The sequence below is a fragment of the Heterodontus francisci genome, chromosome 8, assembly GCF_036365525.1.
Source record: "Heterodontus francisci isolate sHetFra1 chromosome 8, sHetFra1.hap1, whole genome shotgun sequence".
Classification (NCBI taxonomy): Eukaryota; Metazoa; Chordata; class Chondrichthyes; order Heterodontiformes; family Heterodontidae; genus Heterodontus; species Heterodontus francisci.
In genome coordinates this window covers 79926407-79939858 of record NC_090378.1, presented here as the reverse complement: position 1 = coordinate 79939858, position 13452 = coordinate 79926407, and the positions used below count along the sequence as shown (strand labels likewise).

General features: G+C 45.2%; 1 protein-coding gene across 9 annotated transcripts in view; it reads right to left on the bottom strand.

The window, feature by feature from the left end:
* Positions 1 to 13452, bottom strand: part of axdnd1 (axonemal dynein light chain domain containing 1) — a 344655-nt gene that overhangs the window by 203665 nt on the left and 127538 nt on the right. For 7 of the 9 annotated variants that reach the window (XM_068037450.1, XM_068037454.1, XM_068037449.1 and 4 more), the window contains exons 11-12: positions 12301 to 12441; positions 9022 to 9126 (exon numbers count right to left, since the gene is read on the bottom strand). The exons of 1 other annotated variant lie outside the window; for it this stretch is intronic. In XM_068037450.1, coding sequence (XP_067893551.1) covers positions 9022 to 9126; positions 12301 to 12441 — 246 coding nt within the window. The remainder of the gene's footprint in view (positions 1 to 9021; positions 9127 to 12300; positions 12442 to 13452) is intronic. One more of the 9 variants, XM_068037456.1, reaches the window with a different exon arrangement.

Below are 13452 nucleotides of genomic sequence, written 5' to 3'. Positions count from 1 at the left end.
GCCCACTAACATTTTTTGCCCCTTCGTGTTTCTCAGCTCTACCCATACAGATTCCACATCGTCAGAGCTAATATATTTCCTCACTATTGCGTTAATTTCCTCTTTAACCAGCAATGCAACTACACCGCCTTTTGACTTTTGTCTGTCCTTCCTAAATACTGACTACCCCTGGATGTTCATTTCCCATCCCTGGTCACCTTGCAGCCATGTCTCCGTAATCTCAACTATATCATACCCGTTTACATCTATTTGCGCGATTAATTCATCCACTTTATTGCGAATGCTCCGCGCGTTCAGACACAAAGCCTTAAAGCTTGTCGTTTTAACATTACTTGTCCCCTTCCCACTAGTTTTCACTGTGGCCCTGTTTGATTCTGGCCCTTGATTTCTCTGCCAATCACTTTTCTTATTTATCTTACTGTCATTTGTTCTTGGCTTTGATCCCCCCACCTCTGATTCCTTGCAAAGGTTCCCATCCCCCTGCCATTTTAGGTTAAACCCTCCCCAACCACTCTAGCAAATACTTCCCCTAGGACATCAGTCCCGGTCCTGCCCAGGTGTAACCCGTCCAGTTTGTACTGGTCCCACCTCCTCCAGAACCGATCCCAATGTCCCAGAAATCTAAACTCACCCACCACCCCCCCCCTCACACCGTCTCTTCAGCTACGTATTCATCCAATATATCCTACTATTTCTACTCTGACTAGCACGTGGCACTGGTCGTAATCCTGAGATCACCACCTTTGAGGTCCTACTTTTCAACTTACTTCCTAGCTCCCTATATTCTGCTTTTAGGACCTCATTCCTTTTTTTTAACCTACGTCATTTGTACCAATCTGTACCACGACCACTGGCTGTTCACCCTCCCCCTTCAGAATGTCCTGTAACCGCTCTGAGACATCCTTGACCCTAGCACCAGGGAGGCAACATGCCATCCTGGAGTCTCTTTTGCGGCCACAGAAATGCCTATCTATTCCCCTTACAATTGAGTCCCCTATAACTATTGCATTCCCACACTTTTTACTCCTCTCCTGTGCAGCAGAGCCAACCGTGGTGCAGCGAATTGGGCTGTTGCTGCTTTCCCCTGTGAAGCCATTCCCTTCAACAGTATCCAAAGCAATATATCTGTTTTGCAGGGGAATAGCCACAGGCGATTCCTGAACTGCCTGCCTAGTCCTCTTGCTATGCCTGGTGGTCACCCATTCCCTTCCTGCCTGTGGAGTCTGAGCCTGCGGTGTGACCATCTCTATACATGCTATCCACGATACTCTCCACCTTGTGGATGCTCCACAGTGTCCCCAACTACTGCTCCAGCTCCGAAACCCAGACTTTCAGGAGTTGCAGCTGGAGATGCTTCCTGCACACATGCTGGTCCCGGGGACTGGAAATGTTCCCAGCTTCCGACATGGAGCACGAGGACCACACCACCGGTTTGAGCTCCCCTGCCTTGACTTAACCCTTTAAGTTAACCTTTTGGAAGATCTTAATGTCACATAATATCAATTACTCTAGGACCCTTCTTCCCTGGTCCTCGTTACTACAGAACTCCCTAAAAAAACCACTACTTATTAAATATGAAATAAACTGTAAATCTTTCTTACCTTAGATACTTACCCAGCTATTTATAGCTATTTCCTAACAGCAGTGACTCACCAACCAATCACCTTGCAGCTATCCTGTGACGTCACTGTTGACTTTTTTTCTCTTTTTTTTTCAAAACTCCGGTGCGCTGGAAGAGGTCCGACTGCTCTCCGCTCCTGAAGGCCCAGAGCCTCGCACTGGATTTATCCGCACCCGGTTCTGGTTGTTTCCACACAGGTCCGACTGCTCTCCGCTCCTGAAGGTAAGTGAAGGCCCTGAGCCCCTCGCTGAATTTATCCGCTTCCGGTTCTCAGTGTTTCCACACAGGTCCGACTGCTGTCCGCTGTGTGGCTTCCTGGCCCGGCAGAGGCGGGCTCTTCCCTGACTTTTTTGCCTGTGGGCGGGGCTTCCGCCTCAAGGTAAAATTCCGGCCCATATCCCTCCACAGGTACAGCGGCAGATGGGGAACAGACCAGGGCACCTGTTATATTGGAGAGCTCACAGGATGCAACACCATCTCGAGACACGGCATCACTTGATTCCAACATACCTTCCACCAGCACATATACACTCGGTGAGCTTTATTGCAGATGTAGAATGGTGGCATAATCTGGTCAGCACCACACAGATATGTAGGAGGAGGTAACGGAGGCAGTGACAGCTGCGGCCAGCTCCCTTCAGAGGAATGAGGAGAGGCCCAAAGCTGCTCAGCTCCATGTAGCTGGTGAATCTTGGGTGTCATTAGCAAAGCAGCAGATGCTTCAGCAGCAGCATCAAATCTAAATACCAATGACATAAAGGGATATGGGGATAGTGTGGGAAAAAGGCATTGAAGTGGATGATCAGCCATGATCGTATTGAATGGCGGAGCAGGCTTGATGGGCTGAATGGCCTACTCCTGCTCCTATGTTCCTATCAAAAGTGTAAATATCTGCCAAAGTTTCCAGAAGCAGTGTAGTCCCTTGTTCAAATGATGGAGGAGCCCAACCATGCCACGAGTGGTTTCATATCTCTGGCATGTGAACGCATGGCATCCTGCACATTGAGAGAATGGCAACCCTCATGGAGAAACACATGGCGTACAGCACCGAGTGGATGCAGGGGATATACACAGACCTCCATAGCATGGCTTCATCCATGAGGTCTAAGGAGCGACGGGTGGGTGACATGGGCCAGCCATGCATCTCCTTGTTGCCAGGAGGCAGGAGAGTGCATGTGGAGGCTGAAAGGGCAGAGAAGGGGTAGGCTGAAGGCAATGGGAGTTACTCTCAAAGCGTTTCAATAGCTGAAGGCAGATCCTCGACCCCTTTAATGGAGACACCAATGCTGCTTGCTGGTCTGATGACTGAAGCAGCCACTGCACAGATATAGGTGACCCCAAATGTGCTGGGTCCCATTAGGGCTCAGGCACCCAAAGGATGCAGGTCGCAACCATCTAATGCACTGGAGCAAGAAAGGCAGCAGCCTATCTCCACATCAACTCCAGGTGCAGGGGGAACATCCGGTAGAAGTGACCAAAAGCAAGTGCATAAATGCATGGACCAGCATTTGTGGTTTCACTAGGTGATAATAATTTGCTAACTGCAGAAGCATTTAATGTTTAATGAGTTAAAGATCTGGATATTCGATGTATTATGACATGTGTTTTTATTTTTATGCAACAATTAACAATAACTAGATGTGGAATCAAATAGATGGATAGTATATAAAATTAAGGCCCTCATGAGTGCCTGTGCTGACAAGGCTTTGGCATATAGTGCTGGCGGGTATAGAGAGATGCTAAGGGTCTCTGATGAAAGGTCAGCAAGGCTGCCTCTAGGAGAGGACTTCACATGAGGGCATGTACAAGGGGCCATCAAACCAAGAGCATGCTTATTAGAGTCAAGAATCTACCTGCCACGCATGTCACTATCCTGTGAGCTGGGCGCCACAGCACCATTTTCATTGACTGGCATTTTTTCACGCACCTCATGCCCATCCTCCTCCTCTGAGGATGCCATTCGCCCAGTGTTTTCCTGTGGCTCCAGCCCTATTTCCCTCTTGGAGCATCAGGTTATGCAATACGCAGCAGACAACAATGATGCAGGATACCCTTGAGGTTGCATATTGCAGGGTTCCCCTAAATCTATCGAGTCATCTAAACCTCATCATCAAAAGGTCAATAGCCTGCTTTATGGCGGCCCTTATCATATGGCAGCAGTTTATGTGTCCTCTGCTTGTGTGTTGAGTACAGGGTCAGAAGCCATGGCTTCTGTAGATACCCCACCCCCCCGTCCTCCAAAATCCAGCCACAAAGGCGTTCAGATGGCCTGAAGAGCTGAGGCAATTGGCACTCTCTCAGGATGTAGGAGTCATGGCAGCTTCCTGGAAACCTCACGCACACCTGCATGATTCGCTTGCGATGGTCACAGACAACTTGAACATTCAGAGAGTGGAAAGCTTTCCTGTTCACAAAGGTACCTGGCTGCTCAGAGGGAGCCTTGACGGCCACATGAGTACAATCAATGACGCCCCCCCCGCACCTGGGCAAATCAAGCCATGTCCCCAAAACGAACTGCCCTCTCAGCTTGACAAGCCTAATCAGTTGTAAACATGATATACTGGCCACCCTGACGGTACATGGCATTCAGATTTCCTTTATAGGCCGTTGGCTGAGAGATGCCACATAGATCTCCAGACAATCCAAGCTCCAGGCAAAAAAATTGCATGCCAACATCACCTTTAAGACTACAGGCATTGGGTGTCCACCACTTCCCATTGGCATTGACTCCTGCTCTGACATACTGCACAGCTCCGTCACCACCTCCCTGGAGAGATGAAGTCTCCGTAGACATTGCTGCATGGACATCTCGATGAAGCATCTAACAGTACACCCTTTGAGCTGGGTAGTGCCTTCAGCAACCATGAGGCTGCCTTCTTGCCTCCATGCGCCCTCCTGTTCCATGTCCAATGGCTTCCTCAAGCCACTGGAGCTCCCCTGGCCACTACACACCTACTCCATTGGTTGCATCCCCATCACTGTGCCACTCTCCTCCCCACTGGAGGAGTCAAAGTCTGAAAACGTTCACCCCATAGCCAAATGAAGTCTCCACTGCGATGAGCCTCTGAAGAACCTTGTCCTGCCTCCAGTGGCTGCTGCGGACCTGGGAACACCTTTCCACGAGCAGCACTTCACTTTGACCCCACCCTCTGCAGTTCCTCCAAACTAGATAGCATTGCTTCTTCAAGATACAGCCTGCAGACAGCTTCAAAGTATGGCTGCCAGTTCCCTCCACAACTCAATTCCCACTCAGATCTCACCTCCTTTGCCAGTAGGAGATATTTGGGTTCCCTTTAAGTTGACTCCCATTCTATTATATTCTCTCTTTGCCAGTCTTATTTTCATCTTAAAAGGGAGGTCCCTTTTAACCTACTGTATTTGACCTGGTTCTCACTTGAAGAATTCACCCCAAATGCATCATACACCCACTTTTTTTGTTTCATCATAATCTCTATCTCCTTCATCATCCAAGGAGCTCTGTTATTGGTTCCCCTACCTTTTGTCCTTGTTGGAATGTACCTAGCCTGTACCTGAAGCATCTCTTCCAAAAAGATAACCCATTCACAGAATCAGAGAACAGAATCACAGAATTGTTATTGCACAGAAGGAGGCCATTCAGCCTATCGTGTCCACACTGGCTCTCTGAAAGAGAAATTCCCTCAGTCCCATTCCCCTGCCTTCTCCCCATAATCCTGCACATTCTTCCTTTTCATATCTGTCTAATTCCCTTTTCACTGCTTCAATTGAACTTGCCTCCACCACTTTCTCAGGCAGCACATTCCAGACCTTAACCACTCGCTACATGACAACGTTTTTCGTCGTGTCACTTTTGTTTCTCTTACCGTGATTGGGGAGGGCTTACACTAAATTGGCAGGGGAATGAGCACAAACATCTAGTAGAAAAGAGGAATAAGGTGATTAATGTAATGGATTCTGTTCTTACCCCTCACGAACATCCCCTCTTTCCAACACGAAAATGTCGGCCCTCATCAGTACTGCCACCCACCTCCCTTTTTCCCTTCTCTATCTTTTCTGAACACTTTATATCCTTGTATATTAAGCGCCCAGTCCTTGTCATATTTAAGCCACCATTTCCGTTGTTGCCACTACATCATATTCCTATACTTCTGTTTGTGCTTGTAGCTCACTAATTTTATTCACCACACGTTGTGCATTGTAATCCTGTCTTTGCATTCCTCGTAATCCTTCTCAGTCCACTCCTATCTAATATGGAACTACTCCCTTCTCTGGTACTGACTAATGTTCTTACATTCTGCCTCTTTTCTACTCCTCTATGCTGGTACCCATTCCCAGCAGTCTCCAATCCTGAGTACCTGTTTGAAAGTGGCTCACAACCTGAAGACTCCTGCACCTACTGCCCGTTCTGGATGGCCACCTGCCTAGTATCCTGAACTCTTACTGCCTGTAGGGTGACCACATTCTGGAAAGCACGATCCAGGAAACTCTCCTACTCCCTGATGCTCTGCAGTGACTCTATCTGTCACTCAAGCTCAGAAATCCTCAGCACAAGCTGAAGCAGCTGGAGACATTTCCTACACACGTGGTCCCCCAAGACGCATGGCGTCCTGGAGTTCTTACATGGCGCAGGAATTGCAAGAAACAGGTCACAGCTGCCCATCCATGATGGGGAATAACCCCCTCTATTCCCTCTTTAACAATCTGGTTAGTACCCTGTTTAAACCAGCAAATTTAATTAATACCTCTAGTCTTGCTCTGTGTTTATATTCTTATTAAATCACTTACAGTTATACTAATCCCGATTGAATATTTTTAATTTCCCAGCTCCTAATTTGAACCAATACCCTAGTTTAGAGAGAGAAAAGAGAAAAATACTCACCAACTAATCACTCACCTTCTTCTCTTTGATTTACTTTAGAACGCAGTGGGTCGGCTCTGAGGCTGCGTACCTTCCCCTGGCCCGCTCCTTTATTCTGCCGATGTCATGCTGTGCTCTCCCCCTAGGCCCACTCCATTATCCTGCCACCGTCTCGCTGTGCTCCCCCCTAGGCCCACTCCATTATCCTGCCACCGTCTCGCTGTGCTCTCCCCCTAGGGCCCACTCCATTATCCTACTCTGTCTCACTGTGCTCTCCCACTAGGCCCGCTCCTTTATCCTGCCACCATCTTGGACTTGAATGTAGGAGGTATGATTAAGAAGCTTGCAGATGATACAAAAATTGGCCTTGTGGTTGATAATGAAGAATAAAGCTGTAGACTGCAAAAAGATATCATTTGGCTAGTCAGGTGGGCAGAACAGTGGCAAATGGAGTTCAATCTGGAGAAGTGTGAGGTAATGCATTTAGGAAAGGCGAACAAAGCAAGGGGGTACACAATAAATGGTAGAATACTGAGAAATATAGAGGAACAGAGGGACCTTGGAGTGCATTTCGACAGATCCAGAAAGTGCTGGACAGGTAGATAAGATGGTCAAGAAGGCACACGAGATTTTTGCCTTTATTAACTAAGACATAGAAGATCAGAGCAGGCAGGTTATGCTGGAATGGTATAAAACACTGCTTAGGTCACAGCTGAAGTACTGTGTGCAGTTCTGGTCACCGCACGAAAGGAAAGATGTGATTGCACTAGAGTACAGAGGAGATTTACGAGGATGTTGTCTGTTCTGGAGAATTTTAGGTCTGAGGAAAGATTGGATAGGTTAATGTTGTTTCCTTGGAACAAAGGAGGCTGAGGAGAGACCTAATTTAAGTAAGGTGTCTAGATAGAGTGGATATGAAGGCCCTATTCTCCTTGGTTAAGAAGTACAAAACCAGGGGGCATAGATTTAGGGTAAGAGGTAGGAGTTTTAGAGGGAATTCAAGGGGAAATCTTTTCACCCAGAGGGTGGTGGGGATCTGAAACTCACTGCGTGAACGGATGATAGAGGCAGAAACCGTTATAACATGTAAAAAGTACTTGTATATGCACTTGAAGTGCCGTAACGTACAAGGCTATGGACCAAGAGCCGGAAAGTGGGATTAGGCTGGATGGATACATATCAGCTTGCCTGGAAACAATAGGTTGATTCTATGACCTCAGCAGGAGACTGTGGTGGATCAGCCACTCAGCACTTCTGGCTGAAGATGGTTACAAATACCTCAGCCTTGTCTTTTGCACAGTGGTACTGGTTTGTGGAGCCTCCTCCTCCGTTAAGTCGTTTACTTGCCCACCAGCAGTCACGACTGGATGTGGCAGGACTGCAGAGCTTTGATCTGATCCGTTGGTTGTGAAATCGCTTAGCTCTATCACATGGTCCTTCCACTGCTTAGCATGCTGCTTCCACTGTTTAGCATGCACATAGTCCTATGTTGTAGCTTCACCAGGTTGGCACCTCATTTTTAGGTATGCCTGGTGCTGCTCCTGGCATGTTCTCCTGTATTCCTTATTGAACCAGAGTTGATCCCCTGGCTTGATGTTGGTTTGATGGTAGCTCGATGGTCAGCTTGCATATATATGCCGATGGCACTCATCTCTATCTCTCCACCACTTCCCTCAATAAATCTTGTGCTCCTAGACATTATGTTAGACATCCAACATTAAGTCATGGATCACAGAATCAAATAGCACAGGAGGAGGTCATTCAACCCAATATGTCTGTTCTGGCTCTTTGAAACCATCCAATTAGTCCCACTCCCCTGCTCTTTCCCTATCAGCCCTGCAATTTTTTCCCTGCAAATGTTTGTCCAATTCTCTTTTGAAAATTACAATTGATTCTGCTTCTAGTCCCCTTTCAAGCAGTGCATTCCAGATCAAAACAACTTGCAGCATAAAAAAGAATTTGCTTCATCTCCCCTCTGGTTCATTTGCCATTTACCTTAAATCTGTGTCCACTGTTTACCAACCCTCCTGCCAATGGAAACAATTTCTCCCTATTTACTCTATCAAAACCTCTTTGCATGTTAAATGCCTTTATTAAATCTTACCTTAACCCTCTCTGGTCTAAGGAGAACAATCCCAGCTTGTCTAGGGCTCTCACATAATATGTTAGCATTTCCACCAACTTAATATCAAGCAGATCAAACATTTATTTTTAGTCCCCACTATAAACTCTGCTCTCTTGCCACTGACACAATTCTTCTCACCAGTCACTCGCTTACATTGAAATAGGTCATATAAAACCTTGACATCCTATTCAACCTAGAGCTCAGCTTCAAACCCCATATCCTTTCAATCATTAAGACTACTTACTTCCATCTCTACAACAATGCATGCCTCCACCCCACTGCCCCTGAAACCTTGAGAGACATACTTTGATTTTCATGGAGTTGATTGCTCTAAAATCTTCCTTGCTGGAACCCCATCTTCAAATTTACAGCATTCATAGTTTTTCTTTTTAATCTACAATTTATATGTGTATCAATGTCAGAACATTGCAGACTCACTTGGCATTTTTCTGGGCATCAATCAATGCATTACTTAGCTCTTCCTGTGTTTTATCTATGATCTTTGTCGCCTTGCGGTCACGTTCTCGAAGTTCACCAAGTTCACTGGAAACAAGATACAGAGATGGCATTGTCTATACGATCTGTGATAAACAAGCTATATTTCCTAGGATTTATCCTTGATCTGTGCTGAGTTAACCGATGTCAGTTGAAATGGCAGGGAAACTACAATAGACTCTAGTATCCATGGCCTGGGGAAAATCAGCCTGAATTTTACCAACTGATCTTTATCCATTGATTTCTGCTGAAAACACATGTACAGGCGCAGAGCAGGTAAAGATCACTAGCTGGATCACTAGATTGGCTGCCTGTTATACATCTTGTCGGATTCTACTTTCCATTGATTGGAAATGAAAATTGCGCGTATTATATAATGAGCGGCTGATCCAATATCGGCAGTTTCCCTCCTGGTGCTGAAAACTAAAATCTATCTATTTGATGTCCGCCTTCCCATACTGTCAATATCCATGTCAGCATGTGAAAAGTGTTTATCTGGGCAAAGTTCAGCATGCAAGTAACTGGATACCAATGTAAACCATAGCAGGAACGCATATCAGGTAATACTATACCACTAGCTCATATTTTCCATCGTTTATTTTAACAGGCATAAAAATTACGCTTAAATGCTTCAAGGTAGGAACTGTCTGAATACAGAAAAAGTAATGGCGGCAGTTACTGACATATTGGTACGCATGGAGAGTGATTTTTTGAAGGGACGAAAGACAGTTTAACTTCCATTTTCCTGGGCACCATTCTTCTACAAAATGGTACTAGACCCTGTTCCCAATATGGTCAGAACTCAACCACCTCTAAGGTTCCAAAACCCCCTCTTGATTCCATCTGGACCTTAGTATTTCCTTCCTTAGCCTTCCTCCTTGTACTATCAAACTCAGTATACTGAGGACCATTGGGTCATCCATAGTAAAGGATTCAAAATTATAATCTCATCTGCAAGGTTATTAGATGATAACCAGTAATTGATTAGCAGCCAGTGTATCTTCTAAATAATATGCTTTTTCTACAATGGTCCTGATTACACAGTCAGCAGCAAAGCAACCGTGCTCACCGCTGACCTCGAAGAAAGCTGCCCACAGAGATCTAGCGATATGTAAGTCATGGATTACCCCTTTCACAACATTTGAATCTGGCACCAAGTCAAGAGAATCCCCAGGCATCCAGCAACAATGATATCATCAAGCAGGGTAAGCAACCAATCACACTGAAGTATGCTCACAGACAGTAAACCCAGAAAGTAAAATGCACTGATTATCCTTCACATTTAATTAAATCTTACAGAGGACAGCATAAATGATTGGGACATAGACATGGGATTAAGGTAGAAGCTAAAATATGATAAACTTTTTTTTAAGTTATTTTAAAAATATGTGGCATTTCTTATCATAATGGAGAAATTTGACATTCAACAAATATAAAATAACTCCTTGAGGGCCAGTAGGGCTGTTCAGCAGTAATTATGAACTTTCTTTTTCTTTTTGGGCCTCCTTATCTCGAGAGACAATGGATACGCGCCTGGAGGTGGTCAGTGGTTTGTGAAGCAGCGCCTGGAGTGGCTATAAAGGCCAATTCTGGAGTGACAGGCTCTTCCACAGGTGCTGCAGAGAAATTTGTTTGTTGGGGCTGTTGCACAGTTGGCTCTCCCCTTGCGCCTCTGTCTTTTTTCCTGCCAACTACTAAGTCTCTTCGACTCGCCACAATTTAGCCCTGTCTTTATGGCTGCCCGCCAGCTCTGGCGAATGCTGGCAACTGACTCCCACGACTTGTGATCAATGTCACACGATTTCATGTCGCGTTTGCAGACGTCTTTATAACGGAGACATGGACGGCCGGTAGCTCTGATACCAGTGGCGAGCTCGCTGTACAATGTGTCTTTGGGGATCCTGCCATCTTCCATGCGGCTCACATGGCCAAGCCATCTCAAGCGCCGCTGACTCAGTAGTGTGTATAAGCTGGGGATGTTGGCCGCTTCAAGGACTTCTGTGTTGGAGATATAGTCCTGCCACCTGATGCCAAGTATTCTCCGAAGGCAGCGAAGATGGAATGAATTGAGACGTCGCTCTTGGCTGGCATACGTTGTCCAGGCCTCGCTGCCGTAGAGCAAGGTACTGAGGACACAGGCCTGATACACTCGGACTTTTGTGTTCCGTGTCAGTGCGCCATTTTCCCACACTCTCTTGGCCAGTCTGAACATAGCAGTGGAAGCCTTACCCATGCGCTTGTTGATTTCTGCATCTAGAGACAGGTTACTGGTGATAGTTGAGCCTAGGTAGGTGAACTCTTGAACCACTTCCAGAGCGATTATGAACTTAGCACACCATTAAAAACCCAGTTACACCACGTTCAACAAGGTGTAACTTTTTCAAGGATTTTTACAGAAAAACTAGAACCTTATAGTGGAACTTCTTCTCAGTTCATAGATTTCCAATTGATTGCAGTCTGGGGAGACCCCAACAGCGTACCCTCTGGAGAAGTGTAGAATCACTGACAGCAACTTCTGGATTTCTGAGTTTTACTGCACATGTGCAAACTCCAGAAGTTGCATTGAGTTTCAGAGGAATAATGATGATGAATGCTGGGTTTCACTGTTATTACTACCTCAAAATCTAGGCCAATATGATAACTATGTTTTTGCTCTACCACCTGTCTATTTTTTTTTCCTCCAGGAACTTTCTCCCCTTCCTTCACTCCTTGAAGGCACTTACTCCTTGTTGGGTGTGGTTTCATTGGGACCAGTTGCTCTCCAGTAGGTCACCCATGTGGCCAGTATTCGCATGTGTAACTTTAAGAAGTGGAAAGATTGTTCAATCGTTGGGGGGCATCACAGACAAGTCTAACCTTGTCCCCACCAAACATCCACAGACGTGCTGCTTCTAGCAGAGGCTATTGGATAGGGGATAGGAGTGCAAACCCAGGTTGATTTTCCCCTTCCCTAACCCAAGAGCAGCCACTGTTATGCTGGTTGACAGCAGCAAAATCATCACCAAGTGAGGATCAAATCTGGGGTTTTGCCACTCTGTATGACGCACTACTCAATGGATTAACTTGTTGAGCCATCAAGTGAAGTGCATCTATTTACTTCTTCAGTACTATCTTAAGTTTCTGTTCAAATTGGAAATTATTATTTCATTTGCAAATGGACTATTCTTGACATCCTGTAAGAAACAGAATTTCTGGATTGGTTCCATGATTAAAAATAATTACCTGTTAAGTTTTTCAACAGCATTTTGGAAAACAAACAGCTCCATAATAAGTTGCTTGTCCAACAACCGTTGCATCATGATTTCGTTGTGCATACTACTCAGCTGGCGAGGAATATAGTCCAGTAAATTTACATATTTTTCTCTAGGAGAAAAACAATCAAAATATTACAACATTCTTCAAACTAAAACATTAACCAAAATCTTTATATTTGTTTTTGTAATTTGTTCTCTCCCTAGTTTTGATTCATTTTTCTTTCTTCCTTACATATTTATTTTCCCCTTACATCTGGACAATGTCAGTCTCATCGCATGACATTTCCAGCCAAGTGTGTGGTTGAGTATTTTGTTCCTGGGTTTCTACCAATTCCATTCTACAATCAGCCATTATTTTGTGCGCTACTGTATCCTCAAGCAATTGCTCTCCAATTTACAGTTCCTTCCCCCTAGGTAATGAATGCGTGTCCACATGGCACCGTGATCCATTAATAAATACTAAGTGTTAAGAGCAAAAGACCAGAGTGAGGTAGTGGCAGAGTTTGTACACTTGCAAGAAATTTTGTCCTTTGGGATCATTTGGCACGATGTGAATTTTTATCTGAAAATGTGCCTGTGAAGCTCCTTGGGATGTTTTTCTATCTTAAAGGTGCTGTGTAACTGAAAGTTGTTGTTGTCACGGTTTTCAATTCTGGCCTCTTGTGCATCCCCAATTTCCCAATTTTAATCGCTCCATCATTCGTGGCCAGACCCTCAGCTCCTGAGGCCCTAAGCTCTGGAATTTCCTCCCTAAACCTCTCCACCCACTTTGCCCATTTAAGACACTGCTTAAAACCTACATCTTTGACCAACCTTTAGGTCATCTGCCCTAATATCTTCTTATATGGATCAGTTTCAAATTTTGTTTGATAAGATTCCTGTGACATGTCTTGGCAGGTTCTATTACTTTAAACATGCTATATAAATGCAAGACTTTCCAATTGCTCTTCATCAGTTATTGGCCCCACTTAATTTCCTCAAACTAAATCAAGTAATAGTTCTTTTTTTGTCGAATTAGAACACACTACCTGAAAGGGCGGTAGAGGCAGGAATCCTCACAACATTTAAGAAGTATTTAGATGAGCACTTGAAACACCATAGCATACAAGGCTATGGGCCA